General features: G+C 36.8%; 1 protein-coding gene across 4 annotated transcripts in view; it reads right to left on the bottom strand.

Moving 5' to 3' along the window:
- Positions 1-15,578, bottom strand: part of LOC127494528 (gamma-aminobutyric acid receptor subunit alpha-2) — an 86,868-nt gene that overhangs the window by 43,927 nt on the left and 27,363 nt on the right. For all 4 annotated transcript variants that reach the window (XM_051860487.1, XM_051860485.1, XM_051860486.1 and 1 more), the window contains one exon: positions 2,396-2,616. In XM_051860487.1, coding sequence (XP_051716447.1) covers positions 2,396-2,616 — 221 coding nt within the window. The remainder of the gene's footprint in view (positions 1-2,395; positions 2,617-15,578) is intronic.

Raw genomic sequence — 15,578 nt, 5'->3', positions numbered from 1 at the left:
CTTCAGATTAGCCCAAGAACAGTGCGTAGAGAGCTTCATGGAAAGGGTTTCCATGGCCAAGCAGCTGCATCCAAGCCTTACATCACCAAGTGCAATGCAAAGCGTCGGATGCAGTGGTGTAAAGCACGCCGCCACTGGACTCTAGAGCAGTGGAGACATGTTCTCTGGAGTGACTAATCACGCTTCTCTGTCTGGCAAACCGATGGACGAGTCTGGGTTTGGCGGTTGCCAGGAGAATGGTGCTTGCCTGACTGCATTGTGCCAAGTGTAAAGTTTGGTGGAGGGGGGATTATGGTGTGGGGTTGTTTTTCAGGGGTTGGGCTTGGCGCCTTAGTTCCAGTGAAAGGAACTCTTAATGTTTCAGCATACCAAGACATTTTGGACAATTTCATGCTCCCAACTTTGTGGGAACAGTTTGAGGATGGCCCCTTCCTGTTCCAACAGCAAGTTTGGTGTGGAGGAACTTGACTGGCCTGCACAGAGTCCTGACCTCAACCCGATAGAACACCTTTGGGATGAATTAGAGCGGAGACTGTGAGCCAGGCCTTCTCGCCGACATCACTGCCTGATCTCACAAATGCGCTTCTAGAAGAATGGTCAAAAATTCCCATAAACACACTCCTAAACCTTGTGGAAAGCCTTCCCAGAAGAGTTGAAGCTGTTATAGCTGCAAAGGGTGGGCCAACTCCATATTAAACCCTACGGATTAAGAATGGGATGTCATTAAAGTTCATGTGCACGTAAAGGCAGGCGTCCCAAAACTTTTGGCAATATAGTGTATTTTAAGATATGTCAGTGCAAGTTGCTTTCAGTTAAAACAGCTCAAACATGCATTTTAGTCTGGGATTAGGCTTAAGCCTCGTCTGTGAAACTGACAGTCATATGTTCTGTTCACATCATGAATCTGTCTGAGTAAGTTTTATTAAATCAAAAACAAATTTTAAAAAGTTAAAAGCTTTAAGTTTACTTTAAGTAAACCTATTTAGAGGGTAAATAAAGGGTTTCACACAAAAATACTGCTGCAAATTTGATCACAATCCATTCTAGAGCATTAAACATTTTAAAGCATTATTTTTGTGTGCAGACCTTTCTTTATTATTAATTTAAATCATTTTACACAACGTTTGTGTGGAGCGCTGTCTTTAAATTCACTACATCTATTTTTGATTCAATAAATAACACAAAAAAAGCCTTTTTTCAGAAAAATTAATAAATTAGCAAATTAGTACATTACTTAGGAGTTCTAAAGGTCCTCGCACACTGAGTCCGAAATTCTTGTCTGAAATTTTTGCACGTTAAAGCAAACGCCAAAATCCAGAATGGCGTCTGATAAGTTGATCCACTTCGTCTCGCAGCACAAATCACTGTATGACAAACAAAGTGCGGAATACAAAAAGACAGAATATAGAGACAGATTGTGGCAGATGATTGTGGAACAGCTTGGAAAACAGGATGGTAGGTACTGATTTCAAAACAAAGAGTGTACAGTATTGTGCTCAAGTTAGCTAAACATCAAACCGAGCAGCTGACATCCTGAAGTAAACTTTGAATCGCTCGGGATAATCCCCCAGCTCTTTGATAAGGAGGTGGAACTCTCCTTCCTCTCTACACAATCTCAGGATTGGATGGACCCAATATTTCCTCTTTCTTTTTGTCTTATTAAGAAGAGAGAGGACAACAGAATCATCCTCACTGCTTGAAGACTCCATTTTGAATTGTTTTGCGAATTTTTTCACAACGTATTAATTAATACACATCAGACTCAGTGTGCAAGGTTTCTGTGTTTGACGAATTTTTAGGGTGACGAATACGAAAAAACGCATATAAAAAACTTCGGACTCAGTGTGCAAGGACCTTAACTAACAACCAACAAGTTTCCAGTTACAAGCAGTTTGACCACAGTGAACATGAAACTGCTGTGACGTGACACACTCGCAGCCAATCAGAACAGAGTTGATTGGCATAGTTGGAATTTTGCACCAATAAGGTTTAACAGTGGGCGGAACTACAAAACACTTCAACACTATAAGCTGATCTACAAGTAAGTTCATTTAACACACCATCTAAAAGAGTGTAGAGTGCTGTCTTTAAATTCACTACATCTAAAATTAGTAAATTAGCAAATTAGTACATTAGTACAGAGCCCTTAAAGGGACATGGTAGCTGAAACAATATGAGATGGAAGGAAAAAATATATTTCAAAACTTTTCCATTGACTCGCAAAACATTTGCATTCCCCACAAAACTCAAAAGTTTTGTGAGCGAACACAAAGTTTCTCGGGGGAACATAAAACATTTGCGAGAGAACGCAAAATCACTGCCATATAATTTTTCTTCCCATCTCATATTTTTTTTCCCATCACCATTACATTAGTACAAATAGAACCTTGCTTACCTCATGGTGTACAGCAGGGTGCCGTCATCTTGGATACGCAGCAGTTTGTTGGGCATGGTCATGTTGTGTGCGACAGATTTCTTCCCGTTGTGAAAGAATGTGTCTGGAGTCCAGATCTTACTGGCCATCAGGTTGTTCAAACGCAGAATGTTCATTGGTCCCTCGAACTTCAGTCGTTCATCCTTCCAGCTCTGCCTGAAGAATACGTCGATGGTGTACTCCTGCCAAAAGATGAAATCACAGCACATTTTAGGATTTACAAGGTTCTGCTGGATGTTTTCTGTCGCTAAGGGCTCGGATGGTGTTTTGTTTGTGATAATTGGGCGCACAATACCCTCTTACACTGATTGACTGGCAGTGAATTTGCTGTTGTATTCACAATTGTAACAATCCAATCAATTGGATGAGCTGCATCAGGGTTTTTGTTCCTCTTGCACTGCACGCAATTCAATTCAAGCATTTTCTTGCCCACAAAAGACCCAGTGTCTGTAGTGTAACATTTTCTTTATCCACTTATTGTTGCTGTGGTGGGTAAACACAGTTTGCCAAATGATTTGCAAATGGAGTTTAATGCATTTGAGACTCAAACCCTGCAGAGGAGAGTCAATTGCTCAAACCTTTAACTAGTGCTGAGGGTGATCAGATCCCACTCTCGGCTCCAAGAGAGAGACTTGTGCTACCCAGAGATATCATTACAAGATCATCACGGATGGTAGAGCAGGGAAAACATTTAAAGTACTTTAAAGAAAGATTAGGAGTCAGTTTTGAAAAGGGGAAAAGGTGAAGTTGTTCTAACTAACAACCAAGCAGATAAGCAGTTTGGCCACAGTGAACATGCTGTGACAAAACAATTCAATACTATAAGCTGATCTAACAGGTAAAATTGTATTATAGTGAACTAAAACCATAAAAACACATTTTTGTTACTTGAAATTAAATAAACATTAACTTGAATAAAAATTATGCCCTTTTATGTCCCTTTTCACAAGACGTAATATGAGTCTCTGGTGTCCCCAGAATGTGTCTGTGAAGTTTCAGCTCAAAATAACCCACAGATCATTTATTATAGCTTATCAAATTTGCCCCTATTTGGGTGTAAAACATGCCATTTTTGTGTGTCAGGAAGTTACAACTTTTAGAATGCAACTGGGCGTTTCTGAATGGTTAGTGGATAAAATTATGTAGTTGCTGTGGAGTTGATTCAACTCATCGACTAGCATTTGCCATCCTCTTAATCTTTTGTGCAAATCCAGCATTGAATTGACCCTTCTTGTGAAGCAGTCCGGCGTAAAATGACCTTATGGTAATAACACTCTACTATATCAACTCCTCCTCTTCTCTAAAGCAGCCCAACATGGCCTCGCCCCCTTTGTTGCATGTTCCTGATTCTTTGTACTGATTTAAAAGCAGTGCTAGACTAAATTAAATCATTTCTTCATTGAAACTTCCAGACTAAGAGTTCTCGTTTAAAACAGTTCCAGACTGAAGTGCCACACTGCAAGCAGTTAGACAGAAGCACTGCGACAGAAGTTTTATTACTGCTCAGACAGTGTCAGAACACTGCAGTGCCTGTAGCCCGATTCCTCCCGCAGCTGCAGGTGCTGTTTTTGATGGATGTACAGCTCATTCTCTGGCACATCTCTGAGATCTGGACATTCCGTCCAGTCAGCACTCTGAGAGGGTTATGACGGTCTAATTTCAGTCAAGGGGCTTGTATTGTCCCGACTGAGGAGGGTTTATATGAACATCCATTAACAAGAGATGAACCATTAAACCCCACCACCACGCGAACGCTACACTCACATTATTACACATGCGCACACACACATATCACAGAGTAAGGGAAATAAAAATAAGTAGGTGGTGAGGTCAGGAATGAGTGTTTATGAGATTGCCTCACAGGTGCTGAGTATGCATTTACATTAGATTATTCATAGACACATCATTTATGTGTGTGTGTGTGTGTGTGTGTGTACACTACTGTTCATAAGTTTGGGGGTGGTAAGATCTTCTAGTGTTTTTGAAAGAAGTCTCTAATGCTCACCCAGGCTGCATTTATTTGATCAAAAATACAGTAAAAACAGTTGTATTGTGAAATATTATTATAATTTAAAATAGATGATTTGTATTTTAATATATTTTCAAAAGCTGAATTTTCAGCATCATTACTCCAGTCTTCAGTGTCACATGATCCTTCAGAAATTATTCTAATATGCTGATTTGCTGCTCAAGAAACATTTCTTACTATAATCAATGTTGAAAACAGTTGTGCTACTTAAAGGCATAGTTCACCCAAAAAATACTGTTAATTTACTCACCCTCAGGCTATCCAAGATGTACAATAGGTGTAATTTTTTCTTCAGTAGAACAGTAAAGAAGATTTTTCCTTGGCGATTCAAATAATGCATGTTAATGGCTACCGTCACTTTGAGAGACAAAACAAACAAACAAAAAAAAACATATACAGGCAAAACAAAATTAATTCCCATGGCTCCTGACGATACATTGAGGTACAGTATTATGAAGCAAAACGAACGGTCTGTGCAAGAAACTGAATATTATTCACAAGATTATTAACTGCAATCCACAGCCTGGGCAAAATGCGTTCATGGCAGTCTGGAGGGCGAGCTTCCTGTCGCATAATGACGTATGCGCGAGAGAAACTCATGTGAGCTGACAGACACTATGTTTGTTTACAACAGAGAGGGAGGACTCCTATGTTGTATTGCTCATCAAAGTGGTACTTACTTGTGCTTATCCTGGATGCTGCAACCTATATAAAAAAAAAATTAAGATTACATTCGCTTGCGCGATCTCCTGCGCGTACGTTGTACTGCGAAAGGAAACTTGTGCTTCAGACTGTCGTGGACAAGCTCAGGACCGTTTGCCCAGGCTGTGGATTAGAGGTAAAAATGTTGTAAATAATGTTCAGTTTCTTGCATAGACCGATCATTTCACTTCATAAGATCTCAATATATCGTCAGGAGCCACGGGTATTTTGTTTTGCTTGTATATGTTTTTTTTTTACTCTCAAAATAATGTTAACGGTAGTTAATATTACAAAATCTTCTTTACTGTTCTACTGAAGAAAAAATTACATCTCGGATGGCCTGAGTGTGAGTAAATTAACAGCAAATTTTCATTTTTAGGTGAACTATCCCTTTGATGCTTTTGTGGTAACCGTGATACATTTTTACATTTTCAGGATTCTTTGATGAATAGAAATTTCTAAAAACAGCATTTACTTGAAATTGAAATATTTTGTAACATTATAACTGTCTTTACTCTTATTTTTGATCTATTTAATGCATCCTTGCTGAATAAAGGTACACATTTCTTTTATAAAAAAAAAAAAAAAAAAAAAACCTTACTGACCTCAAACTTTTGAACGGTAATATAAGGATTGAAATAGTAAGAAATGTAACAATTCTGGTTCTTGAATTGTAGTGATTGCATCAATGATAATTTTAGTGCTTTTAAGAAAGCTACCAGTCCTCACTGTCTAAACACAAAATAAAATCACACACAAAAACAATTTATTACATCAAAACCAAGATATTCCTCAAAAAAATCACGAGTCACAAAGGGTTGGAACGACACAAGGCTGAGAAAACAATGAGCTAATCCTCGTCTCACTAGTCTTAAGTGCACAAAACAGCAGCTTGTACATGATAAAAGTACAATTGCAGACTGAAACCAGTTCCACACAGCAGTTTAAGAATAACAGGTGGAGTTTTAAACTCACAACACTTGTAGACTGAAAGCAGGCCTAATAAAAATCACTTCTCAACTGAAAAATAGCATTTTAAGAATTAAAGCAGCATCAATAGAAACCATTCCAGATTTTAAAAAAGGCAGTGCTTGTGTTCTGGACTAAGAGTTCTTGCTCAAAAGCAGTTCCAGGTTACAGACAAAAGCACTGCAACACAAGCCTGTTTTATGACTGCTCAGACACCATCAGAACACTGCAGTGACCGTAGCCCGATTCATTAAAGATGTGTTGTCTACATATTGCTTTGTATTATTTAGCAGTGCACACTCTTCTCTAAACCCATACAATTAAGACTCCAAACTCACAGCTCATGTAAAACATTACTTACTTTACTGTGGTGTTACTGAATCTACTACTGAGTATGTCTGTACTGTCTTCTATCTGCATCGGTGGAAAAATGCAGATGGAGTTACTTTAAAGGTGCTGTATGTCATTTTACTAAAGCATAAAAATACCACAAAATACCACCAATATGTTTGCAGAGATTTATATTTCTATTTTATTAAGAGGTTTAAATGTTTGTTGCTTTTGTCCTATTAAGAGATTTAAATATTGGTCAGTTTTGTTCTATTAAGAGATTTAAATGTTGAACGGTTTCATTCTATTAAGAGATTTAAATATTGGTCAGTTTTGTTCTATTAAGAGATTTAAATGTTGGTCAGTTTCATTCTTCTAAGAGATTAAAATGTTGAATGGTTTCATTCTATTGAGAGATTTAATGTAGGTTGGTTTCATTCTGTTAAGAGATTTAAATATAGTTCGTTTTTTTTTCAAAGTGAGAGTAAGTGATTCTCAAAAAGTATTAATGAAAATGAAAAGTTGAAAAGTCTTTAACGCCATGTTTTTTTTTTTTTAAATGGATTCCTAACCATAAATGTGGGTGCGTTTGTAAGTGCAGCTTGGTAGCAGATATCAGTTAGGCTGAATCTCAGCTGTCCTCATCTCACCCCAGCAGTATACAGAGGCTCCTGGGGCCGTAGGGCAGCACAGGGGCCAAACAAATACTACTCCATCTCTAACCTCTCTCTCCACTTTCCTTGTTGTCCGTCCATCTCACTCGCCTCCTATTCCATACCGTCTGCTCCATGGCTCAGAGGCACACAGCATTAATAGACATGATGACCTTCTGCACTGGTGTGTGTGCATCTTGGCTTTGTTTAGGCCAGATAAAGCAGCACCGGAGGCTCAGTGCAGAGCAGGTTTATCAGGATACAGAACCACCCGGGTTCACTCTCATCCATCACGGCCGGACATCCTGCATGAGGATGCTGTTGGTTTAAGATTCTTGGTGCTACCCACAAGTCATATCTGTCACTGCACCTGCTGACAGAAACTAATGATTATAAAGAGGAGGAGGCATGATAGAAAAAGAGATATCATGGATCCCTTAAGAAAGAGAAATCATAAATGAAATCTCTTAACCCTATAAAGCCTACAGTATCATAAATGATACTCAAATTTCTAAGGCCTCTAAATGATCAACATGCATTAAAACTTTGCTTAAAAAACCTGTTGTACACAATCTACTACATGACTTCTGTTGTCTGATTGATAGTTTATACTTTTTTAGCAATTAAAAGTCCTTTTAGTCTAATTCTATAAGCATCCCCCTTCAGGTCATGGTCCACATGTCTTTTTGCTGTGAAATTTTTTACTGATGTTTATCAAGTAAACACAAGAATAACTTTCATATTGTTAGTAATATTTCAAAATTAGATTTTTTTAAAAAAAAAGGTTTTCAACTTTACTTGATTTTGAGGTTTACTTGATTATTCATACATCGTTTTTTTTTTTTTTTTTTTTTTTTTTTTTAGAAAAATCACGTTAAAGGCATAGTTCACCCAAAAATGAAAATTTTCCCATGATTTACTCACCCTCAAGACATCCTAGGTGTATATGACTATCTTCTTTCAGACGAACACAATCTGAGATATATTTAAAAATATCCTTAGTCCTCCAAGGTTTATAATGGTTGTGAATGGGGGGGTCGCTTTTTGAAGCCAAAAATAATGTATCCATCCTTAAAAAAAAAAAAATCCATTTGACTCCAGGGAGTTAATGAAGGCCTTCTGAAGTGAAGCGATGTGTTTTTGTTAGAAAAATATCCATATTTAAAACTAGCTTCCGGCAGATGACCGTGTGCAGAATGCGCAAGTCGACTTGCAGCAAATGAGTAATCCTCTGACGCGATGTATGATGCAGGATGTAGGAGTATCGTAAGTTTAGACGCCTCTCGCGGTTCAAACAAATAGGACTGTGCAACAAATTTAAGCTCCTCTTCTCATATAGCGAAATCCTCTGACATTTCTCTTTAAAAATTATTGTTTTAGACTAATAATCTGTGACCGGTGATTTGTTTTGCTTTATCCTCTGCACCTCCACGTTCATCATTATGTTGTGCGTCAGGTCAAAAGGACTAAGGATATTTTTAAATATATCTCTGATTGTGTTTGTCTAAAAGAATATAGTCATATACACCTAGGATGGCTTGAGGGTGAGTAAATTATGGGATAATTTTCATTTTTGGGTGAACTATCCCTTTAAAATGTATATATTAAATATGACACATCAGGTTTTTGCAGAATGTATACATCTCTCAGTCATCATTGTATTGCATTGCATTATTGTCCCCCACAATAAAAACTAGGGTATTGATCATAAAACTAAGCATAAATTTTAAATATCATCTTACAAAGATATTATTGGCAGATAACTGATATTTATATGCATTTTAAGCAAGAAGCCTGCTATACTATTAGAAAGATCTCATTCATTTACATTGTTTCAACTTATGTTTGGGCCATATAAATATCAGCAACAGCACCAAATTGCATATTTTTGCTGAATAAAACAGGTGTTTTTTCCACCTCGAGTATGAGCTCCATAGTCTACTTTATATCATATTATATGAGCCATAAAAGCCTGATGTATCAAATATGACACCCAGCAAAAAAAGATATATGCAAACTTTGAATTTCAATGGCAGACTTTGGTATCCTGACATATCTGAGTACAGTTTGAGGTCTTTTCCTCAGGAAAAACATATAAAGAGCAGGAGACTTCAGCAATGTCTTCATTTGATATCCATTTCAATCACAATGCTCTCTAGGAGAAACAATTGAGATAGTAATGAAATTGATGATTTCGCTTTGGGATGAGCTCAAACATTGCACATCAAATTCTTCCAACACACAGGATTATTTTAGTTAACTAAAACAAAAACTAAATCCATAAAAAAAATATGTTAATTAAATAAATGCTAACAGAAATAAAACAAAATACAAAAAAACTTTTTCATTTAGTATAACTTGATCTACTAAAACACTAAAACTGAAATAAAAATAAACTAATAAAAACACAACAGAACTACTAAAACTTTAACTAAAATGAAAATGTAAACAGAACATACTAAAATAAAAACAATACTATAATTCAAAATAATAATACAATAAACTATAATAGTATCCCAGTGATACTTAAATAACACTGCCAAGACCAAATGATCTGAGCTACTCTGTCCACATCAATTTTATAGTTCTATACTTTCTATACTTTTATGTTGTATCATGTCTGTCTATTTATGTTTCTCAGAAGTACGTGTTGGAAAAGCATCTCAGACAATGTTGATAGTTGAAAGAAAAATCAATCTTAAAATCAATTAAGTCTCCAAAAGAAACCTTTAAACATTTCAGTTTTCCTCAGGGAATAGTTGGTTTTCTGATGCCACCTGGAAAACAGTGCTGTGCAGTTGACTCTGCTGAATCCTTCTGTCAAAGCTATTCATGTCACCTACAATTTAAACACAATCACCCTGGTACTTTTTCACATATTCTAATAAACCCCCTCTAACCGATGTCAACCTGACTGCAAACATGCTAACGCTCAGCAGCCACACCTACCCGACCTCTTCAGCTCATTACCCACGAGTCTCTTCACTCAGCTGTTTACCTGAGTGTCACACGGTTACCAACAGGGTCAGCTCTAATGATGAGGGTTAGCATGGCCACAGGGCATTGAGACAGAGAAAGAGAGACAGGCCTTCATTGCAAACCCACAGTGCAGAAAACTAAATCCACAGGCTTTTCTAAACAGCCCAAAGCTCTTGACGATAACAATGTGACCTCTGACTTGAAGCGAAATCGCAAAACAACAAGTCAACGACATTGTCACTTGTTTACCAGCTATTTACAAACTAAAGAATCAAACTTTTACATGTTTTAGAGTACGCTGCACTCGCTGTAGCCATTTCAATGAATTATTGACATGAATTATTCATTACAGACGACTGTAAAGGAATCATAAATGGCTTTTCTTGAGGTGAGTATACAATAGCTCTTGAAATGGAAACACATACCTTTCTACATAGGCAAAAACCAGGGCCTTAAAATAACACTCGCCAAGAGCCAAATGAGAGTAAATAATGGAGATGACGAGTATATGAAACGGAGTCAATCGGCAGTAACATTATTATGAATTCAAACAATGCAATGTTGTGAGAACATTAACGTGAACAAACATGAACGATGCTCGGGACAGATGACGGGCCAGTGGCTTGTCGACCGTAAGGGAAATCAATCCGTTTCTTACGCACACATCCAAAGCGTGCCCAGAAATCCACATCTCAGACAGCGCATGAATACTGAATTGAGTTCTCTTTCACGTCTTTTTGCGCTTGAACAGACATATTCAAACTAAATGATGTCAAAATGCCTGTCTTGGTAAGTATCCTCATAAACATAATCTGTTATGCCTTAAGTGAACGTAAAGAGCTGAGAAAGAAAACGCATGTGTATCAGTATATTGGATCAGTGCATTAGCTCTTAAAGTGACAGCAGACTAATATTCCTGCTTCTGTCTGTGTTTTTAATTTTATTCAAACAAATCAACAGCAAATCAACAATCAAACAGCATGATGAAAAAAGCATTATTCACATGAAGCACAAAAAACACCCCAATACTCTAATTTATTTAATTAAAAATAACAAGTTATAATTAAAACTAAAATTATAATTAAAATACAATGCAACGATCAATGTATTTTATCAATACATTTTGGCAATGAATGAAATATACATTGTTTAAATTTTTTTTTTTACAAATTTTTTTCGAAAGAAGTCTCTTCTGCTCAACAAGGCTACATTTATTTGATCAAAAATACAGTAAAAATATTATTATAAATATTCATATTGTGAAATATGAAATATTATTATAATTTAAAGTCAGTGTTTGAATAAATGTAATTTATTCCTGTGATCAAAGCTGAATTTTCATCATTACTCCAGTCTTTAGTGTCACATGATCCTTCAGAAATCATCCTAATATGCTAATTTCCTTCTCAAGAAACATTTCTGATTATTATCAGTCTTGAAGATTTTTGTGGAAACCATTACACTTTTTTTTTTTTTAATTGAAATTCACTATTCTCTAATGAATAGTGAATTTCAAGAGAACAGCATTTATTTGAAATATAATTTTTTGAAACAATATACAATGTATTTACTGTCACTTTTAATCAATTTAATGCATTCTGGCTAAATAATTTCTTTAAAAAATGAATGGTAGTGTATCTCGGCACAAAAATTCTGATGCTTTAGGAATGGTTCCCAAATTTGCTCATGTCATTCCAAAATTGTATTAATTTTAAAATGAGATTTTAAAGAATTTATGGGAGAGAATTGCATGAACAATGAAGGTGTATAATGGCAATGAGAAACCAAGCAACACATGCAGTAAATTCTGTCTTATGAAGTCATTATAAGCATTCTTGTTTTGTTGTAGCTCTCATATCAATTTGAAATGTTGAAAACAGTTGCGCTGCTTAATATTTTTGTGGAAACTGACACATTTTTTCAGGATCCTTTGATAATTAGAAAGTTCAAAATAACAGCATTTATTAGAAATCCAAATCTTTTGTAACACTCTTATATATAACATTTCTCCTGATTGCCATCTTGGATGAATTTGGATGGACTTGAATGAACTCAACTTGTTGCAGTGAATTTTGGAATTACCTTTTCTGGAATTAAAATGCTGTCTAGGTAGGCAGGTCACTAGGTTTCAGAGCAGAGCTGACATTGATGCTGATATGTGTATTTGCATGTTGAATTCATAATGAAAGTGTAATACGGAGAATAGCTATGATTCAGTGAGGCAGAATGAGTTCTTTTAAATAATTGATAGAGCAAAGATTTGTGTGCAGAATGAGGAAGGACTATCTGCAAGTACATTGAGAGGGAATCTATTTCAAAAGGAGAGGAGAGAAAAAAATGGCCGTCAACTGTCAGAGCACTTGAAAAGAAAAAAGCGAGAAGGATGGTGTGGCAGAGGAGGATGATAAGCTCCGGGGAAATGTGGAGAGGCAAAGAAATGGAACAATTTGTCTTTGAAAATGAAAAAAATATATCAAAGACTTAGATGTGCTCTCCCTCCTGCGAGACAGGGTCAGCATGCTAACGTGTGAAGGCAGAGCAAAGACGTCGCTATACAATGGATAATGCCATGCATTGTATGTTTCAATGCAGAAGAACAGCTAGTAGAACATTCACTGACTCAAATGCGGAGGGTGAGGGAAAAGAAGGAAGAGTAGATAGCAGAAGAAGAAGCAGACAGAAAGTGAGAGATAGCGGGATGGAAAGAGGAACAGCGGTATGCTTTCTTGGGTCTGAGAAACAGAAGGTGTAGCATCTGGGTCTAATCTCAAAGACACAGGAGATGAGGGTTGAGACGCTCACACTGAGACACTGGTGAGTGGACACATGGACGCACAGCACACACACACACACACAAATGTACCATGGTATCCATAGTTTCCAACAAAATATCACAGTTACTGCCATCCTGAAGACAAGAAATTCAACAGAATTAGAGATAGCAAGCAACTTACACTGTTTGACAGAGATCCCAAGTCCTAAATTCCTGAGAAATGTGTATTTGTATTCATTCAGAACTCAAGAAATATATATTATATATATATAACAATTTTCATAATTACATTGAACTAACCTTGCCATGTCATAAAAAGGTCAACATATCTGGTATTTTAAAGTCATGTTGGTCTACAGTGTGATGTCATTTCCTGTTTTATGCCTTGAAAACAAAATGGCTCCCTGCATACATCACTGAGGCTGCATCCGAAATCGCATACTCTCATAAGTAAGTGCTTATTTTAGTAAGTAATTACTTTGTGAGAGCTAAAAAAGTAGATATATAGTACAAAATTACGAATGTGTGTAGTATGAATGTAATCCGGACATTTTTGCCATGTTGTCATTATCATGTGACCTACCAGCGTCAGTTACGTTGCTTCACTTCCATTTACAAATCCTCTCCTGTGGCCTCATGGGATAGTAAAGTGTCCATCGTATGCACACTTCAGAATCTTGTTGGAAGCAGTAGTTCATCAGGGGACTTTATGCCAACTCTTTTATGAGTACTGTGAAATTGGACATAATACTCTTGTCAAATACTTTTTTCGCCTACTATATAGTAGGGAAGTATGGGATTTCGGATGCAGCCATTGGTTGCGTCTCAATCAGCTCCCTAGTTCAGTCACGTCACTGATCAGGGAGTCAGCCATTTTAAGGGCTGTCTCAATCACAGAATCCTTCCAGTGCACTGGATCATTAGCTCCCTAAAAAAAACCCCACAATGCACCGCAAAACCCAGGGTGCATCGATGATCACTATGTTCCCTTAATGGAAGTTCTGAAGCGTGAAACTTAAATCACGTGAGCCAACTCACTACACATAACGACTGATAACGACACGCAATATCTGTTTTTAAAACAGAAACCATTATTTTATTATATTTCAGCATAAACATACATCATAAGACAGGTAATTTGAATGCAATCTAGCTAACATTTACAATTTATTTACGGGCTGAAATGTTGCACGTATATGTAACAAGCAAAGTATTTATCATAATGTACTTTAAATAACATTACAAGTAATGTCAGAAAGATATCAGCTCTGCTGTTGTTCATAAACACCAGTACAATGAGGGCGTTGTCATGTCGCCGGAGTCATCAGTGTCCTAATGTGTAGTGAACTAGTGTCCTTTAATGTCCTTACTAGTGCCCAAATTCATGTACACGATATACTGATTCACGAGCTTGGGAGCTAGGGAACTGATTGAGACACACCCATTGTCATGCTGGTCTTCAGGGGTTCTCTCTGTGATGTCATTTCCTGTTTTAAGCCTTTTTTGTCACATGACAACAAAATGGCTTCCTGCATATATCACTGACTTTTATTTTGCTGACAATGTTTTCAAATATTATTATACATAAAAAGAAATTAATATCAATATTAATATAAATGAATGAATTACATTATTAATTTTTTAAAACAAAACTGTTTCACTGTTTTTCATACATATTTACGGAAATAAGAAAAAAAATTTGCAACCTCTAAACAGTTACATCATATAAATTATTTTTCACTAAATGCCACAAAAAAAGAGAAAAAAACATAAATTGCATTTTCATTTTCATTTTAAAACTGATAACTGATTCATTAATGCCATTATCTTTAAACACTGCATTTTTAATATATTGATCTAAACACTACTGTGATATTTTGCAGATACATTTCTGTAATGAAAAGCATGAGCAAGCTAATACACAAAAGCCAAGCCAGACTAGTGCAGCTGCATGAGTTGATTGTTAATTTGCTTTGTTAGTTTGTTTGCAGCTGAATCAAAGTTTCATTTAATTTAATGGCTTTCGATTAAAGTTCATTTGAAGCTCCAGGGTGGGCTGTTAAGAATGCGTGTAACGTACATCATGTGCGAGAACAATCAGACCCCATTGTTAGCACACAGCTAACGTGCTTCATATTCAAAGCAACTTACACGAGTCATATTTTATCTCCTCAGAACAAAAACTCCATTAGGAAGCTCTGAATCCATTGAGAAGTGTCAGAGTGACGGCATGAGTCACAGGCACCAATTCAGAGTGTCACGGATGCAGTCAGGTGGCAAAGCCTTTCATTTCCTGCCTCGGTTCCGTCGGATATGAAGCTCATCCGGGTCACCATGGACCACTGGTTATTTAGCACTGACCGCTTTCCCACACGGATCCAAACAGAGCTCGTTGTCACAGCTTGATATGTGTGGACATAAATGCATTAGCAGTGGCGCTGTTCGAAAAATGACACCTGTACAGATGGCGCCCCTCTGTAGGCAGTAGTTAGATAAAAGACTGATCAGCTGTTGTGTTATTCACATTTATGCATTTGGCAGATGCTTTCATGCAAAGAGACTTATATTGCATTCAAGGCGCATTCTCTGGAATTCAAACCCATGACCTGGCCATGCTCTACTGTTTGAGCTACATGCCATCACTAGACATAAAGTCTCAGATGGCATGGCTATGCATACAAATCATCTGATGCATACAAAAATAGCTAA

Source organism: Ctenopharyngodon idella, chromosome 14, assembly GCF_019924925.1.
Source record: "Ctenopharyngodon idella isolate HZGC_01 chromosome 14, HZGC01, whole genome shotgun sequence".
Taxonomy (NCBI): Eukaryota; Metazoa; Chordata; class Actinopteri; order Cypriniformes; family Xenocyprididae; genus Ctenopharyngodon; species Ctenopharyngodon idella.
Note: the sequence above shows the minus strand (reverse complement) of the source record. Positions and strands in the feature narration are given on the sequence as shown.